The sequence below is a fragment of the Prionailurus viverrinus genome, chromosome A1, assembly GCF_022837055.1.
Source record: "Prionailurus viverrinus isolate Anna chromosome A1, UM_Priviv_1.0, whole genome shotgun sequence".
In the NCBI taxonomy this organism is placed as follows: Eukaryota; Metazoa; Chordata; class Mammalia; order Carnivora; family Felidae; genus Prionailurus; species Prionailurus viverrinus.
The window spans coordinates 145,541,915-145,565,687 of NC_062561.1; the positions used below are offsets into that span (position 1 = coordinate 145,541,915).

The 23,773-nt window shown below is 41.7% G+C and overlaps 1 protein-coding gene across 2 annotated transcripts in view; it reads left to right on the plus strand.

Moving 5' to 3' along the window:
* Positions 1-23,547, plus strand: part of RASGRF2 (Ras protein specific guanine nucleotide releasing factor 2) — a 241,504-nt gene extending 217,957 nt beyond the window's left edge. For both annotated transcript variants that reach the window (XM_047873891.1, XM_047873892.1), the window contains exons 20-27: positions 5,885-5,945; positions 6,253-6,356; positions 8,771-8,855; positions 11,608-11,805; positions 16,951-17,030; positions 18,344-18,461; positions 19,037-19,105; positions 21,922-23,547. In XM_047873891.1, coding sequence (XP_047729847.1) covers positions 5,885-5,945; positions 6,253-6,356; positions 8,771-8,855; positions 11,608-11,805; positions 16,951-17,030; positions 18,344-18,461; positions 19,037-19,105; positions 21,922-22,014 — 808 coding nt within the window. In that variant the 3' untranslated portion in view covers positions 22,015-23,547. The remainder of the gene's footprint in view (positions 1-5,884; positions 5,946-6,252; positions 6,357-8,770; positions 8,856-11,607; positions 11,806-16,950; positions 17,031-18,343; positions 18,462-19,036; positions 19,106-21,921) is intronic.
* Positions 23,548-23,773: the final 226 nt, after the last annotated feature.

A 23,773-nucleotide genomic window follows, 5' to 3' on the forward strand; every position in this document is an offset into this window, starting at 1 on the left:
TGGCCTGAGAATTAGAGGTGTGAAATCAATAAGAAATAGAAATGTTAGTAGATGGTACAGCCTGGGAGCATGACACGGAGCAGAGTCTGATTCTTATTTTCACAGGGTTCACGGGTATAATCTTGGTTCAGCCACTTAAAGCTGTCCAGTTTCTTAACCAGTTTAAACCTCAGTTCCCTCAATTATAAAATGAGGCGAATAGTACCTACTATTGAATGGTTATAAAGATTACATGGTATCATATGTTTAAAGAGGTTAACACAATGCCTGAAACATAGCTCTTGTATTACTGCTGCACTTATTATTATTATTATTACTATTATTATTAGCACCTACCGTAGCTCTTAGGAAAAATAGTTTCTTCCATCAAGGAAATATGGCCCAAGTAGGAGCTGGCTAGGTCTTAGTCAAACTCGACTTTCCTTGGGCTTCATCATTTTATCTCTACAAAAGAGATTATAATAACATTGCAACCCAATTTCATATTGCACAATGATGTGAATGTAATACAAAAATCTTTCAAATGTACACTCCAAGCAGATGAATCATTTAATATGGGAATTATATCTCAATATAGTTGTTACCAAAAAACCATAGTTATAACCCACTTGCTATTTTGTAAACGAGAAGAAAAAAAACAAGTAAAACGCAAAGCCAAAAGGCAGCTCTGATGATGGGATGGCCCCAGCTGCCCACCCACAATTCTGATCCCTTGCAAAGTCTTCCCCAAATATTCCAAAAGCCCCAAGAAATGTGTACTCAGGAACAAACCCAGTCATTTTTGTGCCTCAGCATCTTTTTAAAAAAATGTTAAATGTTTATTTTATTTTGAGAGAGAGAGAGAGAGAGGGAGGAAATCTCAAGCAGGCTTTGTTCTTTTGGCACAGAGCCCGATGTGGGGCTCGAACACACAAACCATGAGAGCATGACCTGAGCCAAAATCAAGAGTTGGACACTCAACCGACTGAGCCACCCAGACTCCCCTCTGCCTCAGCATCTTTATTCAAGTTCACTGACCCAAGACCACTTGAGGGAGAGACCTTATCAGTGCCAGCACTGTCTCTGTCTAGCATGCTGCCTGACCGTCTTCTAAAGCCACCATTTCCCTATCAAAAAGCTGGCAAAGATGCCACCTGCCCCATTCCTGAGCCACATGGGCCCCAGAGCATGCCTCACTCAACCTAGAGTCTCAGGCTCTTGTGAAAATAGCTCCTTTAGTTCCTGGTACCACAATTTGTCACCGTTCCACATGTACTCACAGAGCCAAGCAGAGAATAGATATTATGCCATCCATTCTTCTTCATTTGACCATCTTTATTCCCATGAGGCCAAGTGAAACAAAAGCCTTCGTTTAGCCCTGAGCATATCAACTAAAGCAGACGGATACCATTGCGATCACTAGCCCATTAACTGAGCAGACAACCAGACCCCAAGTTCCGGTTGGGTCAGCTGGTTCTCTGAGACACCTTCCTAGGAAGCTAGGTGGTGCCAGAAAACTACTGATCATTGATTGAAGTTCCCCTGTCAAGTAAGTCATTCCACCGGAACTAAGCTTAAGGGTCCCTGCCCCAGCACACAAGATTGTGATTAAAAGAGGAATAAATGATACATTCATTTGTTAGAGTTTCTGATAACTTACCGAATCAGATACTTATGTTTATATGTATGATACTTATATATTTATAGTTTTATTTCTTCTTTTTAATTTATTTTTGAGAAAAGTGCAAGCTGGGGAGGGGCAGAGAGAGAGGGAGAATCTCAAGCAGGCTCCACATGGTCAGCACAGAGCCTGACATGGAGCTCGAAGTCAAGAAACTGTGAGATCATGACCTGAGCCAAAATCAAGAGTTGGACACTTAACCGACTGAGCCACCCAGGCGCCCTTATATTTATATTTTTATAATCATGTCAAAATGATTAGAGGGTGAAGTAGGAAGTAACACCTAGATATAACCATCCCTGATGGGATGCCATCATTCATGAAATCTCTTTGTGAAAAGAAGCCATCATGGAGTATATGAGAAAGAAACAGAAATCAGAAGGATTATTTAGTAACCCTGAAAATTACAAAGATGTTCCTGTTAATTCATTTCTTAATTTGGAAACAAACGGAATTATTTCCAACCAAGCCAGGAGATTTCAGTACTGAAAGTTTCCATGCATTTCTAAGATACACCAGAGCAAGGGTAGCAATGGGCTCAAGAGAGCCTAGAGGGAAGTAAAGCCATGTCTAAGAAAGCAAAGGAAGGAAGAGGTGGTCTGGTAGGTCCCAGAAGGGAAGCAACAAGTGATTAAACCTCACAAAGTGAGGAGGAGCAGAGACTGGGGCAGGCAGGTCATGCCAGGAGCACAAGCCAGCCAGTCTAGTCACAGCAGGCAGCCCAGAGAGTGTGGACCAGTCTGAGGACAGAGGGCAGTTGCTCTTAGCTCAGTTTTTAAGACTATCTGATTTCTCCTGTTGAAGGAGCACTTTTCCAGTCATAGAACTTGAATAATCCCATTTCCTTTAAAATTTTTTATCTGGAGCGTCCGACTTCGGCTCAGGTCATGATCTCACAGTTTGTGGGTTCAAGCCCTGCGTCGAGCTGTATGGTGACAGCTTGCAGTCTGGAGTTTACTTTGGATTCTGTGTCTCCCTGTCTCTCTGCCCCTCCCCTAATCACGCTCTGTCTGTCTCACCAAAAATAAATAAAATGTTTAAAAACTTTTTTAAATAAAAAAATAAAATTAGATAAATAAAATTTATGTGGTGTTGTTAGTATAAACGCACAAATATTAAACAGATCATGCTGACTGGGAGATGTGAGAGAAACCCAGTATCCTGGAGTGGGCATCAAAGCGCGGAAGCTGTCAGGAGACTAGAAGCAAATCCATCCAGTATTGGAGCTGGACCAGAGTTTTCACATCTAAGGGAAAATATGTGAACATACCTCCCAGTGAATACAAGTTGTGGTTGAGAGAGATAAAGACATATCGCACTGTAGTTAGAGGTAGCCCAGACATGAGATATTTATATGCAATCAAGCTGTGTAATAGTGAGATGTAAACATGAAATGTATTTAAACATATATTACCTTTATACAGTAAACTGGACGCTTCCAATGATGAACCATCTCTGCCCCACACGGTCTCACAGGGATTACTTTATGAGGAAGAAACTTAATTGGCATACATAGTTTGTTGTTTTCTTTGTGAATAAAACCCTCGGCTTGAGACTTTTCTATTTCTAAATACTGCTCCCCCTGTGACATTGTATGGACCTGCTGTTTTGAATCTATGTGGCAGAGAGTTTTTGGTAGACAACTAACATGCCATGAAAGGAAAAGAAACAAAGACTGGCTTCATAGGTAGTCAGCTGGAATGGGTCAGGTCATGAAAAGGTGACCCACAAACATCACAAAGCCCCGAGCAGCATCAATAGGCACTTGTGAGAGGAGAAAATGTTAGATAATTTAACCAGACCAGATGTATCTTGGAACATTAACATGAGATCACTGAGGAAAGGAACATTTGATAGAAGCTAACTACTTTCTTGACCACTTCTTTCCAAGGAAAGAATATTACCCAGCCTCATTAAAAAATATCTTTTCCATGGGTACGCATAGTTATGTGGCCACCGATCTCTCTCCAGGAACCCAGACTACCCTGGAAAGAATGACATAAGCTTTGGGAAATAGTCACTTTTATCCTGTGTGTGTAATCCTTAGGTAGGGTTTAATAATCTTTGGAGAAAGACTTGTGTTTGCTTATTTTTTCCTCACCTCAATCTGCCTTTTATTGTATTATGAATATTTCTTTTTGATTGCAAATGATATGGCTCATTGCTAAGAAGAGGACCACCACTCCTAGAATCTAGAAGGAATCTTCTCCTTGGTAAACAGTCCTTTGCTCCTCTGCTAAACAGCCAAGAGCTTTTGTAAGAGAGGAAAAGAGAGGAAAGAGACTGGACATTTCTGGATGTGTGTTCTACGCTGGAGCCTTGAAGAGGTGTCTTTATAAGTCTGCCTAAGATAAGCAAGAGCAACAGGACAGCACAGCTGACCAAACCCTGGGCAAGTTAGTCAGTTCCCTTGAGCTTTGGTTTCCTTATCTGTAAAATGGACCTCATAATGCTTACCTCAAAGGGATCTCATATGACACAAGAGAGAGTGTTTGTCAGATGGTTAATGCACGGCTGGCATGTAGCGTGTATATGGTACCCTATCTCTGTTGCTTTTGTATTTTTGAGGGTTGTAGTTCTGTTTTCATCAATTCGGAACACAACAAAACATCACATCATGATTTATTTTAGTTTTTAAGTTTATTTATTTATTTTGAGAGAGAGAGAGAGCGAAAGAGAGTGCAAGCATGTGCAAGCAGGGGAGGGGCAGAGAGGGAGAGGGATAATCTCAAGCAGGCTCTACACGGTCAGCACAGAGCCTGACATGGAGCTCGAAGTCATGAAACTTGAGATCATGACCTGAGCCAAGATCAAGAGTCAGACACTTAAGCAACTGAGCTACTGAGGTGCCCCCATTATTTCTTTTAAAACTACCTTCCTACAGCAGACAGGCTACATGGTTTGGGACTGTTTAAATATTTCAGTATTTTTAATATGTGATTGTGTCTTCATTTTGGAAGGCTTAAAATGCTTGGCCCAGATGGTAAGTTATGTAATCAGTATAATTCTCCTGGACTCTGAACTTCTGTTGGACATGAAATGTCACTCCCACTCTGAAACCCGCACCCACTTCAGGATTCATTAACTTATGTATTTATTCAGTCATTCATCACTGAAAAAAAATACTGAGAGCTGAATAACTCTGTGTGTGGGGATATAGCACCAAATGCATCTTGGGAAAGTCCATCTGGGAATCAAGGGAAAAGAGTTTACCTGCTGGCTTCTGCTTTGCACTGTTCAGATTCTTGCCAACCAGGAACTTCTCTGAGCTTCTGTCTACATGTGCAATGGGAGGGGATCCTCTGCCTCTTCTGCCTCAGCATCAGCACAGAAGGGCCAGGGTGGGAGCTAGAGGAGTGTGGATGAGGCACTCAGGCCCATTGGAATCTCTGACTGATGGGATCGCAGGATACTTGAACTCACACCCTGGATCCTCTCGGTAGTGCAGAGCACACCAGCTCACGCTCGGGTTCACCTTGATTATGGATTTTTTTTTCTTTTTTTTTTTTTTCTTTTTTTTTTTCAACGTTTATTTATTTTTGGGACAGAGAGAGACAGAGCATGAACGGGGGAGGGGCAGAGAGAGAGGGAGACACAGAATCGGAAACAGGCTCCAGGCTCTGAGCCATCAGCCCAGAGACCGACACGGGGCTCGAACTCACGGACCGCGAGATCATGACCTGGCTGAAGTCGGACGCTTAACCGACTGCGCCATCCAGGCGCCCCTATGGATTTTTTTTTAACGTTTATTTTTTATTTTTGAGACAGAGAGAGAGACAGAACATGAACGGGGGAGGGTCAGAGAGAGAGGGAGACACAGAATCTGAAACAGGCTCCAGGCTCTGAGCTGTCAGCACAGAGCCCGACACGGGGCTCGAACTCACGGACTGTGAGATCATGACCTGAGCCGAAGTCGGATGCTCAACCGACTGAGCCACCCAGGCACCCCGATTATGGATGTTTTATTTACAACCTTGTGTGTAACAAGTTGGCTCCTCAACATAAGCCAGCTCTCTCTGTGATCTTCTTGTGCCTCTAACGTGTGTGTTTTTCTGTTTCCTTGACTTCCTGTCTCCAGCTTATGTCTCTGCAGGCTCCAGCTGGCAGCACAGCCTCATGGACCCGAACCCCTCAGCTTCCCACCCAGGGAGAACCAAGTGCATGTTGTCATTTTGTTCCTGGCATGTTTCTTTCCATGGATGATACTTTGATTTCATTTTTTAGGGCCCTTTCACAAGATGATCAAGATGACATCCACCTAAAATTAGAGGATATAATTCAACTGGTAAGTCCAGCCATGGTCTTATTCAGCACGATTATTTGCAAACTGCTTCTCAGAGGCAAACAACTTGCCCATAACTGATACCTGGATGCTCAACCGTAGTTCTACCAATGAAGCACTGTGAGATGAACTAAATTCGACTTGGGGTTTAGCTGTTGGTCCATGATATTAATGTTGGCTGATGTTTCTGAGCTTTTTGCCATTTTCTTTGTAGCCCCAATCTGTGATGGACTTTGTTCTTGAGCAGCTGCCTTGAGCTGCTGGGCACCTCGCTCTCGGTGTGTTTCATTCCCACCTTCCTCTCTTGCAGACAGACTGTCCGAAGGCTGAGTGCTTTGAGACCTTGTCAGCCATGGAGCTGGCTGAGCAGATCACCCTCCTGGACCACATCATTTTCAGAAGCATTCCCTACGAGTGAGTGTGGCCCTCACGGCTGCAGGCTCCCTCAGGCAGGACTTGTGGGCTTAGAGCCGCCATTATTCCTAAGGCAGATGTGTGTGCACAGAGGTGTGAGTCTTAATCTTACAATGGTTTGGTCCCGCTTGAATGCCTTTTGGTCACAGTTTATTCTAGAAATATTGATTTGGCAACACTGAGGACTATCAAGATGGTCACTCTTGTGTTTCTCTATGTTCTGTAGTTCCCGTGGAATGTGAATTTCTTCGTATTCTCACATCCTCGCATTATAGAAACCTCAATATGGCTGTAACAGTGGTTCTCAAACTTCATGGTGTCTAAAATCATTTGGGAAGCTTGTTAAAAATGTACATTCCTAGATACCTCCTTCTGAGATTTGTAATTCTAGGAGGTTTGAGGCCCAGGAAACTGCATTTTCAGTGGGAATCCCAGACAATATTGCGTGATCTAAGACAATACGTTGAGAAGCACCGATGTTGGGTGAAGCTATACATTTTGCTACAACTATTCACCCACTTCCACGAGCCAACAAGTATTGTTGAGCTTTGAGACGCTGCAGCAGCGTAGATTCCCGAGACAGCTTTGCACGGGGTGCATGTGGAGCGTAGACGTGCCGCATGAGCTGCCAAGTAACGAGCATCAGTATCACTGCTGCCCTTTAATCTTCCCATGTAGTGGATGAAGAGGGCCTTTAGACCCTTCAAGCTGTAACAATCCGTAGCTCCACAAACAAGGCCTTTGTCTGGACAAATGACAACTGTTGGCACATGTCCTCTGTGAAATAGCTAATTTGCCGGTAAAGCAGGGGCTGGGCATGAGATATGAACGGTGACCCATGTTGTATGTAGAAAAGAGGACATCGTGATGATGGAGAGTCAGGTATGGTGATGGGTGGTCAGAGCTGCAGCTGTGTCAGAGAGGCATAAGGGGCGAGGCCAGGAGATGCCGCTGCAGACTTTTATGTGTTTTATCTTCTTCCCGTCCCCGCCTCTCTACCCAGGAAGAAGCGGGGCAGGGGATGGAGGGAAGGAATGTGGCCTGTTGGCTCTACAAATGAACCCAGTGACTACTGGAGTGAAGACTTGAGTTAGAAACCACAGTGCCTCTCTCCCCACCCCCCGCCCCACCTCCTCACTCCCCTCTAGTGCAGTGGGGATTTGGTGGGGAGATGAACATGACCTCTGTGGAGGAAGAGAAAGAGAAAGGCTGAACACCCATGGGTGGTGTCTTCCTGGGACCCTTCCTGGGGCCCTTCCTCTCTTCTCTTCTCTGTCCCCACCCTGCTGATGGGAACATCTACCAATTATTTTTGTCTGTGGAACTGGCACACCTTTATGTCCAACAGCCTTGCAGGAACATGAAGGAACAAAAAACCCTTTGCAGGGACTCAGCCAACATTTCTGGATTAAGACTGTGTCAGAGTAATTGCATTTCAGGTTATTTTTTGTAATGCCTATACAAAATAATCCCTGTATGCTCCAGCTTGATTGTCCCTTGCTTGCTGTGATCTGGTGGCCTGCTCATGGGTGAAGTGAAGGAGCAGGGATGTTATTCTGAAGAAAGACCTTCCACCAGGCTGAGCTCCCACCCCTGTAACTGCCTTCACTACATGAAGTGGTAACAACAGTGTTTGTTTATTCAGCCTTTACCATGTGTACCGTTCTGGGCTCTGGGGACAATAAAGGAAAATCCCTGCCTGTGGAATTGACATTGTCCTGGAGAATATCAGAGCAAAGTGGAGGAAAACATGTTGTTCTTGGTTAACGTTTTTGGTGGTGATGGATTTTTTTTGGACCTTCTGCTAAGGCTTAAGATTTTTCATTTATTTATTTATTTATTTGTTTGTTTGTTTATTTGTTTATTAATGTTTATTTATTTTTGAGAGAGAGAGACAGAGCTTGAGTGGGGAGGAACAGAGGGAGAGGGAGACAGAATATGAAGCAGGCTTCAGGCCCTGAGCTGTCAGCACAGACCTTTGTGGGGCTCGAAGTCATGAACTGTGAGATCATGACCTGAGCTGAAGTTAGATGCTTAACTTGACTGAGCCACCTAGGCTCCCCAAGGCTTAAGATTTTTTAAAGCTGATCCAGTGAAAATAGTCTTGGTTTCTGAATTAGTACTTTATTCCTTCTGTGTTGGCCATTGTTTACCACTTTCAGAGAAGTTTTTATAATGTTCGTAATCCTTACAAAGTTCAAACTCTTCTAAAAGGTGGAAATTGAAAAATCTTTTTCTTTTGACATCGAGTGGTAAAATGCTAGAGATGAGCAAAAATTCATTTGAGTCGGTCAGGAGCACTAGATGTTGGGCAATGTCAAAGTTAATGTATATAATAATCATACTCATTGTTCAGGATCATAGCCACCATTTAAGAAACTAAATTGGTCTTGTGTTCTGTTTTGAACTTACAGAGAATTTCTTGGGCAGGGGTGGATGAAGCTGGATAAAAATGAAAGAACACCTTACATTATGAAAACCAGCCAGCACTTCAATGATGTGAGTAGCCATAAAAATAAAATGTGGGCATGTTGTAGGAAGATGAGTCAGGGTCTTAAGACTCCTTCTCTAAAACAGAACTGATGAAATGTTAAAAAAAAAAAAAAAAGCTTATATCTTCTCTAAGAGCTCCAAGTTTAATAAGTTCCATTTAACTTCCAGATATGAGGTTCACTCTTAGTGGTACCTAAGTCTGGCAAGTGCTCAATAATGCATAGGTCGCTGCTGTTATTTTAGCATAATCATCATTACTTCATGGTCATACACTGACTAGTTCTAATAGCACATGTGTCACCGGTTCCCAGGGGTGCTCGTGACAGTAAGGTTAGGTTAGTACAGATCACCCTCATTATTACTGAACATTCAGCACATATGCATTCCAGGCTTGGAAGGGACCCCTTTGAACATAATTACAGTGTTGCTGTAGCTGTGCACACTGCTGACCAGCTGTCAGTCCATCTCCCGGCTCTGCTTTTCTCCAGCAGTAAGATGGCCTTGCTGTTAAACCCACCAACTCCTAACTCTTAACTGGTTCTGTTCTAATCATCTCAGTCCTTTTGCAGAACCACATATGTGGGAGTATCTTCAGGCTTATCTAGGCAAAGGGAAGGCTCCCTTTCCAGTTCTACTAGATTACAGTAAAAGGAATAATGATGATGTTAAAAAAAAAAAAAAGAAGACTATCAGGATCCCTGTAGGTAAATTAATAAGTCATCCAGAATCAAAATGCAAAACAACAACAAATTCCCGAGATGGTATTTTGCACAGGGTACATGCAGACTGCATATACGCTGAGTGAATGTTATCTCATGATGAGCATCCGTGGCCCCGGTGCCTAAAGGACAGGACACATGGCCCCTGTAGGCTACTGTCTGAGAAGCAGAGCCCCTGCTGTAGAAAACAAGCCTGTATTGTCTGTGCCTACATACACTTGGGATATAACGAACAATCAAATCAGAAGTTCATTCCCAGGCTCCAGACTCTCATGTGTCTACCAGGATGGCCACTTATTTTGTGCCTTCAACAGATTGCAAATGGAACTTATCATTCATTGGTACTTCCCAGACCTGCCAAGCCTACTTCTACATCTGATGCTTTATTCTTAGTCTTGGGTAGTGGCCAAGACCACACACTCACTCATCCAAGCATAGAATCTAGAGGTCATCTTTGACTCCTTCTCTGCTACCCATCCCATCTCGCTCCCGAACGTATTAGTGAACCCTAAATCTACATATTTCCCAGACCCTTCTTTTCCCCTTCTTTCCCACTGCCATGACCGTGATTTGATTTTTCAGCACTTTCTTTAGGAGCTCCTAACTCACTATCGCCCCTGCCATCTCCTTGTCCCCCAAGTCCCTTCTTCATACAGTGTCACAGAAGTTACCTTTCTGGAAGACCAATCTAATTATACCATTTTCATAACAAAATTCTGCCAGTGGCTTCCTCTCACCTTCAGCATACAGTCCCAGCTGCTCAACCAGGCCTACAGGAGCCCTGCTTACCTGGCGTCTGTGCCTCTCATGGCTTCCTTGTGCTCAGATGCCTGCAAGATCCTCTGTTACACCGTGCCTTCTACCTCTGTCCCTTTCCAAATGCTCTTCTCCTTTGATGGAAAGCAGTGGCTAACTCCTGGTCAGCCTTTAGGACTCTGTGCAGGCATGACCTGTTTCTGGAAGCCTCCTCTGTACTTGGCCAAATGCCCCATGCTACCTCCATGTTCTCAAACCCCTCCATGCAGACCTAGCTTTGCATTTCACTATGTGATATTTACTTGTTTATGTCTGTCTCCCTTCACCTTGCTGCCTAACTAGGCTCAGTGCCTTGAGATCAGGTATTCTCATTTATTTGGTCCTGTTTTGAGAACCTAAAAGAAGGCCTTGTCTAGGAGCTCAGTACAAAAATTTTTTTAATGAATATATACAATGATAATTCTGAGGCACTGTGAGATCTAACATACCTATGGAATGGTCAAAGAATGGGTATACCCACTAGATTAAGTGTATGGATGTAAGATTACATATCCTATGTTCTCTGTTAGTCATCAGTCCTAAGCTGTTCTTTTCCTTTCCATATTCTAAATATTGAGCTGCTTCAGCTGCTGCCTCTTTTTCTCTTGGTTTCAATTAATAGAATTACAGTACTTAGCCTTGAAACTGTAAGTCCTGTTAACTCTGATGGAAACAAGTCCAGCAAGATAAAAAGGAATAAATGTTCTCTCTTCCCCTCTCCCTAAATGTGTCTGGCTTCAAAGTGTATTGGGTTAGAATTTGATTTGATTGGGGGTAAATGTGTTTTCTTTCCCGTGATAACTGGAGCTTCCTGGTCCCCACATGTTGGGGGCGAAGGAGCATGTGGAGAGCACCCCCCCCAAAAGTGAAACTTTTCGCTTCGTAATCAGCGAAGCTTGCCATTCCTCAAGGGTCAGCTTATTCTATTTCATTTCCTCAATTACTGGAAATAACTCCTTCATCAAAATTACTGATTAAAAAAGTGATCCTTTCCTCCCAACATGTTGATTCCAAACAACCCCTCCTGTTCACTCTGAGGATGAACAGGTTCCCCTTAGTTTCTTGTTGTTACTATTACTATACACTTCAGTCTTTTCAGAAGATTGGTATGTAAATACGGACTGTGATCTCCCTGTCCCTCAGCACCCTGCTTTCCTGACATTTCCGTGGGTAAATTAGGCACTTTGCCTGAATGCATTGCTTTGACTCTTGGCTGGTCTCTCTTGGCTTTTCCACTGTCTCAGATGAGCAACCTGGTGGCCTCCCAGATAATGAATTATGCTGATATCAGCTCCCGTGCCAACGCAATAGAGAAGTGGGTGGCAGTGGCGGACATTTGCCGATGCCTGCACAACTACAATGGCGTGCTGGAGATCACCTCGGCCTTAAACCGAAGTGCCATCTATAGGCTGAAGAAAACCTGGGCCAAGGTGTCCAAGCAGGTGAGCACCAACGTGTGACACATCCCACTGCCGAGAGGAGAGGCTGGGAGCCAAGAGCCAAGAGAAATATTACTAATGAGGAAATAATTAACTGAATCGAGCAGCTCAGTTGCCAAAGAAAGGTGCCAGTGCGGGTAATTACTGCGTTCTTACCACTTAATTGATTCCACTCATGTGCACTTCTAATTGGTTAATTTAGAAAAGCAAATACAACCCAAAACATTCATTATAACATATTTGGGACAACTTCAAACAGTGTAGTTGACTGGAGTTGTTTCCAAAATTATTTGGAGAACATACGTTGATTCCGAGTAAACACAGAGATGTCCTGCAGATCCATTCTTTCTCCCCAAAGCAAGGGTATGAGTGCCTTAGGACCTCAATGTTCACTTTTTTTTGTTTGTCCTTTATATAGTAAAGTTTTGGCATAATGACTCAGATGTACAGAAAACCCTCTTAATTTTCTTTTAACTGGATTCAGTTTGCTCATTTTCATTCAATATTTTCAATGTGCAAATTAAATCAGTTTCTTCCGTGCCCTGTCTCCTGGCTTTCTCCCTGGGTGTTGGTGGGTGTTGGGAAGGGCACCTCCGGGCTTGAGGCAGGCTGTGTGCACCCACCTATTGTAGCCTTCTGCTAGCCGGTCACTGGGTGCGGGCTGCCGTGAATTGCCTATGTCAGGTGTATGTATGGTCTGCCTGGTCTGCCCATCAAAGGGGCACAGCGATTGAGGGCTTAGCTGAGCTCACCTGCCCTTCAGCTCTCACTGGCTCTGCTGGTCCTCTGAAATCGGGTGTGTCCTTCCTTTCCTACAAGGTTCCCTGCCCTTGGTGATCCGTGGTGGGCAGGCTTACTCCTTTATTAGCAGACAGCTACCTTGGGCCTCTCAAAGGGCGTTGGGGGAATTTTCCAGACTCCTTCACATCCTACTGGTGCCAGAGGCAAATTCTTTTTCTGTCAACAAAGCCCGGACCTTGCAAATAAAAGCCACAGCTTCTATAAGTACTGTTTTTAAAAAAACACTTTATATGTTGAGATCACTGTAGGTTCACATACAGTTTGTAAAAGATAATGGAAATCCCCTACACCCTACACCAATTGCTCCCCGATGTAAACTCTTGTGTAAGTATAAACATATCCCACCCATGAGGTTAGCATTGGAAACGTCCACTCACCTCCTTCAAACCATCAGTTTTACATACACTCATTTGTGTCTGTGTGTATTTACATTTATGCCCTTTTATTACCACAGTGGTCAAGATCAACACAGTTTTGGTACCAGGATCCCTCCTGCCACCCTTTTATAGCCATAGCTGCTTCCTCCCTGCCCCTCCCTAACTCCTGGCGACCAAAAATCTGTTTTCCATCTCTATAAAATTTCGTCATTTCAAGAACATTATATAAGTGGAATCATACAGTATATGACATTTTGAGATTGCCCTTTTAAAAATTCCCGTGAGATCCATTCATGGTGTTACATGTATCAGTATTTAGTTTCTTTTTAATGCTAAGTGGTACTCATGGTATAAATACAGGACGTTTTAGCCATTCACCCCTTGAAGAACATCTGGATTGTTTTCGGGTTGGGGCTATTACAAATAAAACTGCTGTGCACATTCATGTATAGGTTTTGTGTGACTATAACTTTTTGTTTCTCTGGGATAAATGCCTAAGAGTGCAGTTGCTGGATCATATGGTTATTGTGTGTTTAGTTTTATAAGAAACTGTCAAATTCTTTTCCAGAGTGGCTGCGCCACTTTATACTTCTATCGGCCAAGTATGAGTGAGCTAGTTTCTCCAAATTCTTGCCCACATTTGGTGTTATCACAGTTTTTTATTTTAGCCCTTTTGATATCTCATTATTGTTTTAATTTGCATTTTCCTAATGGCTAATGTTGTTAAACATCTTTTCATATGCTAGTTTACCATCTGTTTATTCTCTTCAATGAAATGTCTGCAGCTTATTTTTTAATTGGATTTTTTTCTCACCTTTGAGATCTGAGAGTTCTTTCTCTATTCCTCCCACTTTATCCTTCCGTTTCAAAATTATTTTAGCTACTCTAGGTGCTATGACTTTCCATATAAATTTTAGTAAAAAAAATATGTCTAAAAAAACTGTATTGAGATTTTTTTAATGTTTATTTATTTTGAGAGAGAAAGAGTGAGATCAAGTATGGGAGGGGCAGAGAGAGAGGGAGGGAAAGAATCCCAAGCAGGCTCCGCCCTGTCTGCACAGAGCCCAGTTCATGAACCGTGAGATCGTGATCTGAGCCAAAATCAAGAGTCAGACACTTAATCACCTGTGCCACCCAGTGCCCCTTTATTGACATTTTTATTGAAATTTCATTAAACCAATGTTGAGTCTTATTACTATGTTGAATTTTCCAGTCCACAAACACAGTATGTTTCTCCATTTCTTCAGGCTTTCTTAAACCAGCATTTTGAAATTTTCAGCATGCAAAGTCCTGTATATGTTTTGTTAGATTTATGCCTAAATATTTCATTTTCTGTGGGGAAATTTTAAATATTACTGTGGTTTTATTTTTGATTTCCACATGTTCATTGTTAGTGTATACAAATGTGATTTTTTTTTTTTTTTTATGTTGGTGATGTATCTGCAACCTTGCTAAACTCACTTATTAGTCTTAGGAGCTTTTTTGTAGATGCCTTCGGATTTTCTATATAGACAATTGTCACTTATAAATAGGATCTGTCTTATTTCTTTCTTTCTAATTCATATGCCTTTTATTTCCTTTTCTTGCCTTATTGCTCTGGCTAAACTTCCAATACTATGTTGAGTTAGGGTGGTGAGAAAAGACATATTTTCCTTGTCTTCATCCTTGTGGGGAAAACATTCAGTTTTTCACCATTATGGATAATGCTAGCTGTAGGTGTTTTGTAAATGCTTTTTATAAAATTGAGGAAACTATCCTCTCTTCCTAGTTTTTTTTGAGAGATTTCTGTTATGATGGCTGTTGAAATACTGTTTTTAAAACGGGTTTCAGACAGCTGTATCAGAATTGAAAAGCTGGACACTGATGCCCTTGTTGTGGCTAGCTTTTGCCTCCCCCTAAGACAATGTTGGCCTCAGCCATTGGGCATTAGACACAAAGAGCATATTATCCTGTCACACACATTGTCACATTTCCTCGAGGTCAGTAAGTCACTCCTCTGCCTTCTCTTTCATTCACTTTCCCCTATTTCTTTTTCATCTGAAGTTGGTACCAAGGGATTCTTAAATCTTCTTTAAGAAAACATTAGGCCTATGATTCAGCAGTGGCCCTACTAGGTATTTACCCAAAGGATACAAAAATACTGCTTCGGAGGGATACATACACTCTGATGTTTATGGCAGCATTATCTACAATAGCCAAATTATGGAAAGAGCCCAAATGTCCATCAACTGATGAATAGAAAAAGAAGATGTGGTATATTTATATATAATAGAATATTAGCCATAGAAAAGAATGGAATGTTGCCATTTGCAAGACATGGGTGGAGCTAGAGAGTATTATGCCAAGCAAAATAAGTCAGTCAGAGAAAGACAAATACTGAATGATTTCACTCATATGTGGAATTTAAGAAACAAAACAGATGAATATGGGGAGGGGGTGGGAAGAGAAAGGCAAAGAGAAAACAGACTAAACTACAGAAAACAAACTGAGAGGGTTACTAGAGAGAAGGTGGGCGGGTGGAGGTGGGTTAAACGGGTGATGGGTATTAAGGAGGGCACTTGTGATGAGCACTGGGTGTTGTGTATAAGTGATGAATCACTGAATTCTACCTCTGAAACTGATATTATACTTTATGTTAACTAACTGGAATTTAAAAACTTGAGAGAAAAAGAAGGAAACGTTAGGCCTTCCCCATAGTTGACTTAAGTGATATTTATGTGTTTGACAGGATGCAGCTTCAGGGATAATGGACTAAGGAATAGGGGTGATAAGACTAATATTAAAATCTTTTTTTTTTTTTCAAATTTGAATGTACTACCTGTAGGGGCATTAAATAGGCATAATAGATTAAATACCATTTCAATCACATATATATGTATCATCTAAAGGGGCTTTAGGATGGGTGATGGACTATCCTCTGGGGCCCAGGACCTCAGTCTAGTCACAACAGGTAGTGCCTGGTTGCAGATATGCCCTGCTCCAGATGCTCTCGTCATACTGTCTGCTTTGTAGCTGTCTCTTCTTCAGATCTGAGTCCAGTCTGGGCGACATCCAGAAGGCCTGGTAAATGTGAACTATGAAGCCCACTGAATCTGGTCTGTGGCTATAGGACAGACTATATTTCTGCAGCTTCTTTCACCCAAGGCCAGCTCTGGGCCAGGCAGGAGGCCTGCCCAGCCCAGCCCAGCCCCCTCCTATCCTTCCACCCCTGCCCAGACCTTGTTGGCTGTCCTCTTTCAGAGTCCTCAGGAAGCAGGATGAGGAAGGCAGCCCTTTGAGTCATTCTGAAAGCTCTCCTGAAGCATGCAGCTCCTCCCTAGACTGAGGCAGAGTCATCTGAGGGGTCCCAGCCTGGACATTCCAAGTGTCCCTGCTCCCTTGCCTGGGCATGGGTGTTACCAGGGGTGGGTCATCACCCCCAAGGGCCACCCTACCATTCTCCCATGTCCGTGGAAGAGACTCCAGATCGATGTCGACAACAGTTTTATTTCTTGGCAAACATCAGTTATACTTCTCTAACAAGTTGATGACTGTGATCACAAAACAAGGGGTTTGTAGTAGAAGATAGCCAAGCAACCAAGTCTGTGTTTTGATAATTTGGAAATTAACACACAGGAAGATTCACCCTGAAAACCACCTGACATGAGACCTCTCCTTTAAGGTTCCCTAATTCAACAGTGCTTTGTCAATTCTTTAAATCCCTGCTTCTTGTGCCATTGCAATTTTTTTCTATGGATTTTCCTCTTTTTGGCTAAATGAGCAGTGTAGTCACTTTCTCTTCTCCACATGTTATTTTTTTAAACATGAAATTTAACCATAATGCCCCATGTCTGTCACATAACAACAGTCTGACAAAGGTGTCAGCCCCAGCCACTGTAGAAGGGAATTGAGCATCTTTTGGTAACCCTACCTGTCTTGTCAAAACATAGGAAAATTTTCATGACATACTAATTTATTTGTTTCTTTCTAGACAAAAGCTCTAATGGACAAACTTCAGAAGACTGTTTCATCTGAAGGAAGATTTAAAAATCTCAGAGAAACCCTTAAAAAGTATGTTTATTTTAATTATTAAGTTATTCATAATGCAAAAATATATTTAAATAATGTTTACAATATACACATAGTGGCCTGCCTCCTACTTTGCTTTGAAAAGAAAAACAAATGGGAAATAACTTCCATCATCTAGATATTTTCCCAATTTTTCTTTTCATTTGAAATACTATGCATACAGTGTCTTGTGGATATACTCATGGCATGTAGACTGTCCCAAGCAAGAAGAAAACATCGCCAGCTTTTACTATAAAATCAAACATGTTTTACTATAAGAAGTTTCTTGGTTTGATATTTATTAATCTAAGCACAGCACATGATTTCTTGTGACTTTTCAAAAATATTCTAGGACCTATTAATTATTGTTATGTATTTGTGGCCTTTTATTGCTGGGCCATTACTGTCTCCTGAGACAGACCGAGAGAGAGAGAGAGAGAGAGAGAATAGAACCTGTTCTCCTGCAGCTGGTTTTCTTATGATCTACTGCACATACTTGACTTGCTCTGGAAAATGTTAGTCCTGTGATGCCATAAGTAAACAGAAGACTTGTAGGAACAACAACAGCATTAGAAGAACTACACCAGATCCTTACTCCATGACAGACGCCATGCATAGTGCTCCATGTGTCTGATTTAAGCCTGACAGTGAACTAAAGAGATAAGTTTTATTGTCTCCATTTTACAGATGAGGAGACTGTGGTTCATAGAGGTTGACCAGCATCACTCAGTACGTGGTCATACTGGGACTCAGACCCAGTTGTCTCTGGTCCAAAAGTCCATGGCCTCACTCTTGACTCTGAGAAGACCAAGTGCACCCCCCTCAAAAACCAAACACAAGGCATCTATGTAGTGTGCGGTCGTGATGTTAATTAAGTCTATACCTTCTAAAACACTGAAATACTAACTAAATCAGAACGCAAGCTTTACAAGCTCTAATCACATTGATTTTTCTACCCAGTTCTTTAAAGTTTCCTGTTTATACTCTAAGGAGGTGAGGGCTCAGGGGGTTCCTACATGCTCATATGGCTAGTTTCCAAGTACTGCCAGCACCTGTTTTGTATTTGTCTGTAAGGCATCCTGTTGTTTGAACGCACCATTGTCTCAAACACATTGTAAAGTACGGGCTGTAATTTTCTATTATAGTCTATTGTGAGATGTATTTAAAACTCTTAATATCAGGAGACTGCTTCTGAAGATGGGATTAAAAGACTTTATTCTTCAGGATTGAAGCAGTATACTACATCCTGTTAAACAGGGGAGGGAATTCGATATTTCTGTGAATGAGCTTGAGAACAGTGTTCCTTGGTTTTGCAGCTGTAACCCCCCAGCTGTTCCTTATCTGGGGATGTACCTGACAGACCTAGCATTTATTGAAGAAGGAACACCAAACTTTACTGAGGAAGGCCTTGTCAATTTCTCCAAAATGAGAATGGTAGGTAGTAATTTCATAATCAGCCTATTTTGATGACTTCAATGGCTTATAGAGAAGAGGGAGGCTAAGTCATGGAGGTTACTGTTTGCATTTTCATTTTGAGGTGAAAGAGTTGGGGGCCATCAGGTTTAATACGTGATGTGGCTGATTGTCAGCAGGGGTATTGCAGCTTGCATTGTGGGCAAAGGGGTGGGGAATAACTCCAGGGATGACTCTCTAAGATGGAGCAGTGATAGGTGCTGAAAGCCTTGTGCTGGACAAGCAGGTTCTGAGCACCAAGTTAGAAGCAAGGAGCCCAGGAAAATAACACCCAGAGTTTACCACCTGAGGTAAACCACCTGCTGAACCTGAGGTTACCCGGTGCTACCTGTTCTTCTGATTGTGAATGCAATATCTTCTTGCCGTTTACATTTCATGTGACTCTTTGAAGGGCAAGAAACCCCTGGGCATAGAGAATGATAGGGCACGGCTCCAACACTTCACTGGAGAAAATGCCTGACTGCTTGTGGGTAGGGCCCAGAAGAATGTGATGCAATCCTTTTGCTTTGCTTTTGTTGTTATTGTTTCTTTATTAGATATCACACATCATCAGAGAGATACGCCAGTTCCAGCAGACTTGCTATCGAATAGACCATCAGTCAAAGGTAATATTGTGTGGATGTTAAGGGAATTAATAAATAGAAAAGCGGAAATTAATGAATTAGAAACAGTGGTAAAGTTGATCAATAATACCAAAAGCTGACTCACAGGAAAGACCAATAAAACAGACAAATCTTTGGCAACTCTGAGAAAGAAGAAGGAAGGAAGGATAGAAAGAGGAAAAGAGAGAGACAGAGAAAGAAAGCAGGCAAAAAGAACACCCAATTTATCAAGTTCTAGCAATTGTATATTTTATATTTCTCATTAATGTGTCTACACCACCACCCTGGTCCAAGCTACCAATATCTGTTACTTGGTCTACCTGCATTCACTCTAGGATGTAAAATCCATTCTACAAATTACAGTCAGATAGAACTCTCTGAAACACAAGGTAAAAATATCTTTGTCCCTTGCATAAAATATTTTATAGGTTTTTCATTGCTCTTAGGATAAAGAAAGAAAAGGTCTAGATGTGTCCAAGAAATGTTACATTACATGGCCCCTGTTCATCTTTCAAGACTCGTCTCACTTTATAGACCCCCTTTCTTTCTCTATCCCAGCCACAGCTGGTCTTCCCTTCCCTTTCCTTTTTTCATTTTTAATAGATATTATTTTTTAGAATCATTTTAGCTTTACAGAAAAATAGTACAGAAGATTCCCATATAACTCAAAGCCAGTTTTTCCTTATTTTATAGAACTTGACAGACTTATCCTGAAACCCATAAGGAAGCTTAGGAAAAAAAAAAAAAAAAAAACCAGACAAGGATTTTTTGAAAAATAAGAAGAATAAGAAAGAACTTTCCCTACCAGATACAGACATGTGTCTTAAAACTATAGTGAATAGAACAGGACTATATTGGTGCAGGAATACAAATTCAGTGGAGTGGGATACAGTCAAGATGGAGATTTGTCTATATGAAAATCTAATATGGAACAAAGGAGGCATTTACAGAAAGTGCCAGAAAGAAATTGACCATTCAAGTAAATGGAATAGGAATTTTGGCTTTCCATCTGCTACCATTCACACACCCAAAAATCCAGATGAGCTCATTATCTAAATGTAAAAAGAAATATTAAATTATGTGAATAAAATATAGGGCAAAATATTCATGACCTGTAGATTAGAAACACCTTCTTAAGCATTGAATGTAAAAGCTGCAAAAGACAAGATTGGTTAAGCTTGCTGCATCAAAATTAAAAACTTCTATGTGACAAAAGGAAATTATTTTAAAAAGCAAAAATAAAACCAGGAGAGGAGGAGATATTTTATAACATGTAAAAGAGACAGAATAGAAGTATTCTTATTCATCTGTAAGAAAAGTATAAACAACTCAGTAGAAAGATAGGCAAAGCTATGAACAGGTGAGGTAACTCACAGAATAAGAACAAAAATGGCCAGTAAATATTTGAAAAATGTTCGGCTTCACTGGTGAGAAGGAAGAGAAATGCAAATTATACTGAGGCATCATTTTCACAAATTTTAGAATATTGGTAATATCAAACATTAGTTACAGTGTGTGATACCAGGTACTCTCATATACTATAGGTACAGCAATTTGGGAGGTTAGTTTACATCATCTTTTAAAATTAAAAATTGACGAACTGAGCAGCCAGACTTCTCCTACATTGCCGGTGAGAAGAACATGGTTCATCTACTTTGGAAAACTGTGTTGTGTGGATGTTTCTTAAAACATTAAATATGCATCTACGTTAGGACCCAGGAATTCCTCTCCTAGGCGTTTATCCAAATGAAAACATGCTCACTGAAAGTCTTGTATAAGATGTTTGTAGCGTTTCTTAATAATAGCCAAAAATTGGAAATAGCCCAGGTGCCCACAAACAGATGAACTGCTAAACGAACGTGGTGTATCTACACCATGCAGCACTGCTCAGCAGTGACAGGACAGACTAATGATACACGCCACAGCATGGATGGACCTCAAAACACTATGCTGAGTGAAAGGAGCTGGACACCAAGCACACACTTACCTCAAATTCTAGAGTCAACAAAACTAATACCTGGTAACAGAAGTCCTAGCGGTGGCTGCTTCTGGGAGCAGATTGACTGGGAAGCTGAAAGAGGGAACTTCGTGGGGTAGCGGGGGTGTCCTGTATTGTGATATATATGCTAGAACCGATCAGACTATTAATTTTACTTATGTAAGTCATATCGGTAAAATTAAAGAAATATTTCCATGGAAATACTCCAGGCCCCAACATTTTTATCTTAGTGTCATTTCATTTCATTTCATTTTGTCTGTCCCAAAGGAACATTCCTGAGTGAGCACAGGAAACGTGCTAAGGAGGATTTCACTGTATTTCACTGTCACATTGGGTAATAGTGGGATACTGACAGCAGCTAAACACCCATCAATAAGAGATCGTTAAATAACCTCTGATCACAGGTTAATACTGTATAGCAGTTAACATTCTGTGTACTGACATTCTGTGTAATCAGGGCTCTCCCGGACTTACAGTGAAGAGATGAAACCAGAAGAAGATGTACAGTAGGATACCACTAATGAGAGAAAAAAGATTTCTATTAAGTACATTGAATATCTAGAAAGATAGAACCCTCTGGAGGATACAAACCACATGATAGCAGTGCTGCCTGCGGTTAGGAGCTGGGAGAGGACTGGAAATGTGTGATTGTTGTTGGGTTTTTTTTTACAATGAGAAAATATTCATGATTTTTAAGAAGTTACGTAACATTTTTTAAGTGTCTTAAGAGAAAATGTTTAATTGTGTCAGATTCCATTCAGAAAACGTGAGTACTGGTGTTCTGTAAGAACCAAAAGCTCGGATTTCCCTGTTCCTCCAGGTGACTCAGTACCTGCTTGACAAAGCCCTCATCATAGATGAAGATACGCTGTATGAACTGTCACTAAAAATTGAACCTCGGCTCCCTGCTTGAAGATCTGGCCTTGCCCCTGACTCCGTAGAATTCTCATGGAAAGTGGGACGGACAGAACTGAGCCATGCATGCCATGCCTCCCACCGTGCAGTGTGGACCAGGGATAGAGACAAAGCCAGTCTCCTTTGTCCACTGAAGAAGATGGAACCCAACTGGAATTCTGTCTCCAGCCAGGGAAGCCCAGCTGTTTGGGGTCAAAGACAGATGCTTCAGACTTGGGTGGGAAGGTGAAAAGACTGATCCTTAGTAAAGCTGATGGTACATTTTTCATAAGGGAATGTAATATAGGAGATGCTGGTAGCCATTGTAATGAAGCAGGTAAGAAGGTAGATTTCAGAGTTTGCCCGTGTTCCGTTAGAACTCGGGGACAAAGATCTGTGGAAGAGGCCTGAGCTGCTTGTCTGGCACTTTACTGGCTTGGGTACAACTACCAACTTTCTCCTAGGGTTTAACTGCTTCTGTTATGTTTTCTTTATTATAAGCTTCCAGAAAAGCTGAGGCTTCCTCTTCAGGGATGGACCACCACACGAGCAATTTCAGTGTACAAGCATGTGCATGGTTTTCAGTGCATTCTAAATATTTACATTGGAGGGATGGCATGTTCTGAAACTGCTTTTTTGGTTTTTAGGCAACAGGATAGGAAAGACGTGATGAAAGTCAAGTGAATGCAACTTAAAAAAAAAAAAAACAACTCAATAGGCTTTGCCCGTGGTTCCTGCCTGGCAGCTGACTTCAGGTGGGGCGGGGCTTCCTCCTGGGGCTGTGGTGCCCAAGAAGCCAGTGCCCTCAGAGAGGCAGGTGCGGAGTTTGCAAAAAGGTGCCTGCACACCTCCCCAAGAACGCTGTGGGGTAGGACAGGGGGCCACCAAGCGCTGTGGGGGTTTCAGGCTGAGCGATCAGATATCCTTGAAAATTATCACTGCACCTTGCTGTGCTTGTTCCCCACCACCCTCCCCGCAGTAATGTGGGGACTTTTTCTGATTTATACAAACCATTTTTCGGCTCACTATGAATACTGGCTGTGTTTTTAAAACGTTGTTTAATGGGATCTTCTTTTTAAAACCCACACTTCTGTGTGCTGTTGGTAGACAGTTCTTCCCCGGTCATCTTTGTTTTTAACTTTAGGGATATTTATGACTGAAAGTACTGGAAGTGTATGGGAAATGGGACCAACCACTCAACAGCTCTTATATCAGAAAACTAAGGGCAGGACTTAGTTCTTCTGTCGTGTGCTGGGGAAGTGACCTTACTCTTCCCAGGATTGTTGGTTGTTGAAGAAATAGGGCTATCTCATGTTTACCTCCCTCTTCTCTTCTCAGGGAGATCTCTGCTTTAAAAGAAGAAAGAGAAAAAGATACAGAGTTATTGTTACCTGAGCCTATTGCACCTGACATTTTCTCTTAGAGGCATGAAGTATGTTAATGCTGACCATGAAAAAACTGATCTATCTAGCTGCTTTCCTTCCTTCTTTGCACTTTAATTATGTTGTTATAACTAATGGCTGACTAATAAATTCAACTTGCTGGCTCATAAGACCCAGTGGAAATTCTAGCCTTCATAATGGACCATAGAGGTGGAGAATGTATATTTTTCCTGCATGGTAAGCGCCATCTCTGTACATAGCTATATAGTGAAATACCAAGTAAGCAAAAGAAAATATTTATAATATTTGAAGACCATTCCAAAAATATTTTCAATAGCTCATATTAGCCAACAGTGTAGCACTAAACCCAAGGAGGGTTATTTATGGATGCTTTAT